Raw genomic sequence first — 7,381 nt, 5'->3', positions numbered from 1 at the left:
GGGACGGATGGCACCTAAACACTCATTACTGACATATTAATTTGCTTATAACAATAATAAATATTAATATAAAGAGTTGACGGGGACAGATGAAAATACACAGAGATCGCATTCATGTGGCTTGGTCTCATTAATAAGTTATTTACAAACCTTAACAATACTAATAAAAATATTTATGCTTGTTTGCATTCACAAAGCATTAATATAATTGCAATTAATAATTCAGACTAGCCTTTGTGTAGGTTCCCATACAATATTGTCTTGATTTACACTTTCTCACGAATATACGCATTGCGAAAATAAACATGGCGTTGATGGTTTATCAAAAGGTTTTAGAAGAAAAAATCTCTGAAAATGGTAAGTTTAGTATTTTTATTTAATAAATGTAATAGAAAGAAAGAAAGAAAGGAACATTTATTGCTATAAGATTGAGTTAATAATTAATTTTTGTAAAAAATCAATCTGTAAAGTCTTCTGTAATTTACAGATGAAGAGATATTCTTCAAACCATTTGAAGAGACATTTACCATTTTGATATTTTCCATGGTCTTTGGGATGATTTACCCCAGCGACAGAATGAAGAACTGGCAGATCTTGGGTTTTTGTAAGTTTTTAATTATTCAAAGTGTACCTATCTAAATCCTGTGTTACGGAATCCCGCAAAACTGAATTTCCTGTGAAAAGGGCCTTTACATGTACTTTTTGTTACAGTTGGTTTTATTATCATTATGATACCCGCATTGTCGGCTGTCTATTACGATATGTACTTGGCGTATCTAGACAGAGACATGGACACAATATTCCGCCATCTTATAGTCATAGGTCCGTTTAATGCACTTTATCTAAAGGTAAGTAGAAGGGAATTTTGTTTTGAGAATACTTTATAATTTTCTTTATTTATTTTTGTGGACATGTTTTTTTTTTCAGTTAATAGTATCCTTACTATTGTGTTAGGTCTATCTAGACACTACTGTGTCTCTTGACAATAAAAGTTAAAGCATCCACAACGTTAAATAAACACAATTGACAGAACACCTCATGTGATAGTTCCAATTAATTCATGTCATGTTTTTTCTTATAATATCTTTTATTTTGATTTTGATTTTATTAAGATACCGCAAATCCCGGCGATACAAAACTTGCAGTGATTAGAACAAGATGTGCGAATAGATTAATTGGATCTACCCCCAGTGTACTAAAGCCATATATAGAAAGTAACTGTAGACCAAATCCACTCTTCTCGTAGTTGTCGAAAGTGACTATAAAGGAATATGCGAACATCAAGCCACCCCAAACCTGTCAGGCAAGCGTGGGGTGTGGGTTAAATCCTTTCTCTTGCCTTGGATTTAGACAGGGTCCGTGTCCTGCAATATAGACTAAAGCCTGGTCCGTGAGCACGTAGAATTTTGTCCAATGACCCCAAGCTACCCATCCTTATCGCTCGCGCATAATTATATTGCTGTCGCGACTGTGCGACGCGCGCCCGCAGTGAGTGTGCGAATAAATATGAATAATAACAATCAAGAAGTGACAAGAAATTTTGTTTCAGTGGGTGTATATGTACTACTATCGACAACAGAGCAAAGATGCGATAGAGGAGATGAATAGATATTTCGCAAACTTGAACTCCAAACCGATAACACACAAGCGCATCGCTAAGAAGTGGCTCATCAGATCTTTCTTTTTGGAAAAGAGCTGGGCGTATTGCTTAATAGTCGGTAGCTTCTCATTTCCGGTGATGGCTATCTGTAAAACGACGTATAGTACCTTATTTGATGAAGAACCTCGACGGTATTTCATACATGAATTGCGATCGCCCCAAGGTCCAGGAATGAACTACGAATTCCCATTCTTCGAAGTGTTGTTTGTGAACACGTGTATAGCCAGTTGCATGTACTTTTTGAACTTTTCTGGTTACGATGGATTTTTTGTTCAGCTTATTCTGCATACATGCATGAGGATGGCTATTTGTGGGGAAGCCGTGAAGGATTCCTTTAAAATTGATGATAAGGCAATGAGAAGAAGCGCTCTTCATAAAGTTATTGATGAGCACATTGCTATTTGTCAGTAAGTATTACTTTTAAAGAATCTATAACCAAAACAAGGTCCTGCGCTGCCCGCATCCAGGTATTTTACACAACCCTACACCCGATTGTCGGTCCGCCTAGTGGAAGGCATCCACACCTACATTTTCCGGCTCATGGTCGTCACTTGAGAACTTTTCGGCTTTGTTCTAAGAGCTACGTGCCCCAGCGCCTACTTAAGCTTGGCAATGCTGCGGGCTATGGGAGTGCACCACGATTTTTGTTAAAGTAACTTTTAAACTTATCAAAATATCTTTCCTTTCAGCTTTATGGACAACATAAACTGCATATTTGTACAGTGGATGAGTCTTTTTACTGTAGCATTGACTATACACGTATGCATATGTGTTTTTCATTTATCAGAGGTAAGAAATTAATAAAATATCACTAAAATGTTGGCTTCGCTTCATCTTTTACCTACTTTTCTTCACTGTTCATCATATTTTATGAAAAAATACAAGAATATTTTCTTTGTGGGCTGAGTGTGAGTTTACATAGGTAAAACGTTCTCACTAGTGAGCACGTTGAAAAAATGTATGAAAATTTTAGTTCTTGAACGTTTCCGCTAGGGGCGCTGTACAAGCCGTCATAGGTACATTAGATGTCATTTTTTGACGCACTCACTAATGAGCGCTTCAATATGTAAACTCACACTAGGCCCTCTGATCTTTTTTACTGCTAACTTAGTGCAACTGGCAGTGTCACGGGTGTAATAATAAGTCTTTCTGTGATAACCACTGCATGTTCCTATCCGAATGTTTTGCTAGTGTTGTTGGTGTTGTCCACAGCCTAAAATTGAAGGCATACTGTTTTGTTTTTTTTTAATTGTACATTTCGTAAAATTGAATGTCGCACAGTTGATTTTTGCTATTTTTATTTTTTTATCTGGTCTGTGTTCTTGTATGTTTATTGATATTACTACTTTTGTTTTGTGTCTACCTACATAATTTATAATTTTCGTTAGATTATACGGGCAAAATGCCAATGTTTATAGCGTTTCTTGTTACCGCTCTCTCCAACAATGGCTTCCGCAGGATATCAGCGTTATGTTCTGAGTTCCACGCCACCTCAGAGTATGATATATTTAACCGCCTCTGTGGTCTAGTGATAAGACCACCTGCTTCAGACGCAGAGGTCCCGGGTTCGATTCCCATGGGGGCGGATTTTTCTGTTAGGTTTGGTTAGTGGTAGGGCTTGTTCTAACTCCTAGGCTAGCTACCACCATCTTACCTAAGTCTGCCGCCATAACAACAATGTTAACAGCATTGTTGTGTTCCGGCATTTAGAGGTAAGATAGCCAGATAAAATACTGAGCGGTTGCTATTTTTGGTTCTATTCGTTGTACCTATTTACTTAAAAGTGACATTTTATGTAAGAGCCAACATTAATGCTTCTTTCTTTCAACTATTGAAGTGATTTAAAAAATAATAAAATTTTATTAACAGTAAAAAAAAGGATATTTATAAGGACCTAGTCGTCATTTCAGCCGAAAGACGTCCACTGCTGGACAAAGGCCTCCCCCAAGGATTTCCACAAAGACCGGTCCTGCGCCGCTTGCATCCAGGTACTTCCCGCGACCTTCACCAGATCGTTGGTCCACCTAGTGGGAGGCCTGCCCACGCTACGTCTTCCAGCTCGTGGTCGCCACTCAAGAACTTTCCTGCCCCAGCGGCCATCAGCTCTTCGAGCTACGTGCCCCGCCCACTGCCACTTGATTTTAGCGATTCTGCGGGCTATGTCAGTCACTCTGGTTCTCCTACGGATCTCCTCATTTCTGATTCGATCACGCAGGGAAACTCCGAGCATAGCACGCTCCATCGCTCTTTGGGTGACCTTGAGCCTTCTTATGATATACCTAGTACATAATGCGATGTCATCCAGACCAACATCGGGGTTGTTACGGACCTTCACAACCGGTTGAATGTTACTACAATAACAACATGACTGCTACAAATCAGTTAAAAATAATTCTAATTAAAAAAAAAACGTTCTAGTCGCGTTGCTATTGTACACTTTAGGCTGAGTTGCACCACCTTATTTTTAACCGTAACAGTAACAATAACCGGTGCTTTTTGTATGGAGTTTGAGATATTTTTGACGTTTGTCAAAGTACAATAAGCTGGTACAACCCAGCTTTAGCAAACGGTTACCAAGAATTTTATTTAAAAAATAGAATTGTTATGTTTCCAGGGAACTTATCAGGACATGGAGTTTATGTTTGCGTTTACTGCCGCTTCGATATACCTGTGCATGATTACAACATGCGGTGGACTTGTTGAAGAGGAGGTAAATATACTGATAAAATATTGAGAATACTAGCGGCCGCCCGCGACTTCGTACGCGTGGATCCCGTTTTACCCCCTTCATCTATCTTACGCGGTTTAGATTTTTTCATACAAATGTTTTTTCCCGCTAACTCCCGTTCCCGTGAGAATTTTGCAATATCCTGTTGTAACTAAGCTTTAAACTTACTAAGGTACCAGCATGCCAAATTTCAAGCGTCTATCTTACGTGGCTTAGATTTTTTCATACAAATGTTTTTTCCCGCTAACTCCCGTTCCCGTAAGAATTTTGCAATATCCTGTTATAACTAAGCTTTAAGTTTACTAAGGTACCTGCATGCTAAATTTCAAGCGTCTAACTTAAGCGGTTTAGATTTTTCATACAAAAGGATTTTCCCTCTTGTTACCGTTTCCGTGGGAATTTCGGGAATTCCTTGTTGTAACTAAGCTCTAAGTTTACTAAGGTACCTACATGCCAAATTTCAAGCGTCTAACTTAAGCGGTTTAGATTTTACATACAAAAGGATTTTCCCGCTAATTCCCGTTCCCGTGGGAATTCCTAAGTATCCTATAACCTGCCCAAGAGTATGAAGAATAATTGTATTAAGTTTCGTTAAAATCCGTCGAGTAGTTTTTGTTTCTATAAGGAACATACAGACAGACAGACAGACAGACCAAAAATTTACTGATTGCATTTTTGGCATCAGTATCGATCACTAATCACCCCCTGATAGTTATTTTAAAAATATATTTCATGTACAGAATTGACCTCTCTACAGATTTATTTTAAGTATAGATTATAAGTAAACAAAAGTGTCCAAAGTTATGCGTATAAGCTGATGGTTGGTTAATAAATGCACAGGAAACATATAATCTTCAATAAATTTCGTGACAAAAATCGTTCTCACAATCTAAATCAATTAAAATTTTTCAGCCTACATTAATGTTAGTCCATGTTCTAGTAGTAATATACTTTAAATTATTTAGGTTACTTTTATCTAAACTATGAAGTTGAAGTCAAAAGTTAGTCACAAATATTGTTTTTACGTTGCGCACAATACGTAAACTACATCATGTACAATGCACATTACATTACATCAAGGCTGCTCAACCCCAGGCCCGCTGGCCACAGTGTGGCCCGCAAAAGAATTTTAAGTGGCCCGCGCATGTACAGTTTGAAAAAAAAACGCACCAAATTAAAAAATCCCGCCGCGCACAGTACATACAAACTTTAAGACCTCTCTGAAGTTAGCTGTCAAAAATGTAAGTGGCCCGTCGTTAACGACTGAATCCACCGTTTGGCCCGACTCTTCAAAAGGTTGAGGTTGCATTAAATAATACAGAGGGCCTAGTATGAGACATCAAACGTGCTCACTAGAGAGCGGGTCAAAAAATGACACTAACTCTATGACGGATTGTACAGCGCCCCTAGCGGGAAACGTTCAAAAACTAAAATTTTCATACATTTTTTTAAACGCGCTTACTAGTGAGCGCGTTTGATGTAAACTCACACTCGGCTCACAGGTCATATTATTATTTGAAAAAAATAATAATTAAAAACTGAAACTAATTGGCAAGTCTGTTTTAATAATACTATATTTTTGTTTGCAGTCAGAAAATTTAGCAGATACTTTCTACCAAAGCGGCTGGGAACGAGTGTTAGACACCCACTGCAACTATCTACTGGTGTTCATGATCGCCAGAGCACAGAAGACCTTTAGAGTCCGCACCTTATTCCACGTTCATGTCAACCACGAGCTTCTTATTGCTGTAAGTAATCTTTACTACGAAAAATATTATATTGTAAAAGTCTGGCTTTTTGTCAATTTAAATAATCAATTTTGGTAAAGTTCCTTTGAGACAGAGGTGTCAGTTGGTCACCGATCTAATGTCTTGATTGAAAAATTAAGGATATTCGTATTAATATACCTTATTCTTCTTTTTTCAGATTGTCAAAATGGCGTATACGCTTCTAACTTTCCTAAAACAAACATAAATCATTCAATTTTATATCACCTACACTATGATATGATGTACCTAATATTATCACATGCATTTTTAGCAAAAAATAATACTCTTAAGACACTATGTTTACTTTTACTCTGATCCAATTAGTTTCAACATAATTTTGTCAATTTTCATAAGTTTGCTAAATAAAAGTTTTTTAATGTTCAATATTTTTTACTTTTAACTTAGTTGTGTCCACTCTACTACCTACACGTTGACTTTGTCTAGGGCGAAGCTAAATACCGGCCAAGAGCGAGTCAGAATCGCACATAAAGGGATCCGTACGACGTTTTTTTGTTGTAAGGGAGCGCCTTTCAATACAGGGTGTGATTTTGTAAAACAACGCCCTTCTCAGGGGTAGTAGTACACTGATTAAAAAAATATATTTAAAAAATACCTTAAATTTTAATGGAAAAATCTATGAAATCAAAAAATTTTGGTATAATTAAAGTTTGAGGATACGTTTTAACTAGGTTTTTTAGTAATACAGTAATAGTTAAATATTTATTCTACTTTTCATATAACTACTTTCATGTGCACTATCACCCCTGAGATTGGCGTTGTTTTACAAAACCACATCCTGTCTATATACACAATGTGTGTGTGTGTGTGTGTGTGTTCCTATTTATTATATAAATATAAATAATGTATGTAATCATGACGTGTTATAATATATAGATATAATTATATCTGTATATTAAATTATATTTATAATAATTATATGTATTTTTATGGTTAATGTACAGGTTGTCCCAAAAAGTAGTGTCAAGCCGAATCCCAGAGGTAGAGCATCACTAGGGCTATCCAAATCACCCCCATCTATGTTCCGCGATTTTTGATAGTTTTCGAGTGATTGTTTTAAATTTCTGTGCTTGGGCACTTTTTTGGCGCGAATAGTTCAGTTACATCCCTGATTTTTAGGGTTCCGTACCTCAAAAGGAAAAAAACGGAACCCTTATAGGATCACTTTGTTGTCCGTCCGTCCGTCTGTCAAGACCCTTTATCTCA

General features: G+C 37.0%; 1 protein-coding gene across 1 annotated transcript; it reads left to right on the top strand.

Annotated features, from left to right (window-relative positions):
* The first annotated feature begins 278 nt into the window (after positions 1–278).
* On the top strand, positions 279–6,437 carry LOC135084663 (uncharacterized). Its single transcript, XM_063979436.1, has 8 exons — positions 279–357; positions 488–604; positions 712–848; positions 1,550–2,067; positions 2,350–2,449; positions 4,275–4,370; positions 5,978–6,136; positions 6,315–6,437. Exons 1-8 carry the CDS (start codon positions 306–308, stop codon positions 6,360–6,362), a joined length of 1,227 nt encoding a protein of 408 aa, XP_063835506.1. The 5' UTR covers positions 279–305; the 3' UTR covers positions 6,363–6,437.
* Positions 6,438–7,381: the final 944 nt, after the last annotated feature.

The sequence above is a fragment of the Ostrinia nubilalis genome, chromosome 26 (genome assembly GCF_963855985.1).
Source record: "Ostrinia nubilalis chromosome 26, ilOstNubi1.1, whole genome shotgun sequence".
Lineage (NCBI taxonomy): Eukaryota > Metazoa > Arthropoda > Insecta > Lepidoptera > Crambidae > Ostrinia > Ostrinia nubilalis.
This window is presented reverse-complemented; position numbering and strand designations above follow the sequence as displayed.

Excerpts from the sequence above, each read along its gene's own strand:
- LOC135084663 (XM_063979436.1), top strand. The coding sequence starts at position 306 with ATGGCGTTGATGGTTTATCAAAAGGTTTTAGAAGAAAAAATCTCTGAA. Across the intron at positions 2,450-4,274 it reads GTGTTTTTCATTTATCAGAG|GGAACTTATCAGGACATGGA; the intron begins GTAAGAAATTAA and ends TTATGTTTCCAG. Across the intron at positions 6,137-6,314 it reads ACCACGAGCTTCTTATTGCT|ATTGTCAAAATGGCGTATAC; the intron begins GTAAGTAATCTT and ends TTCTTTTTTCAG.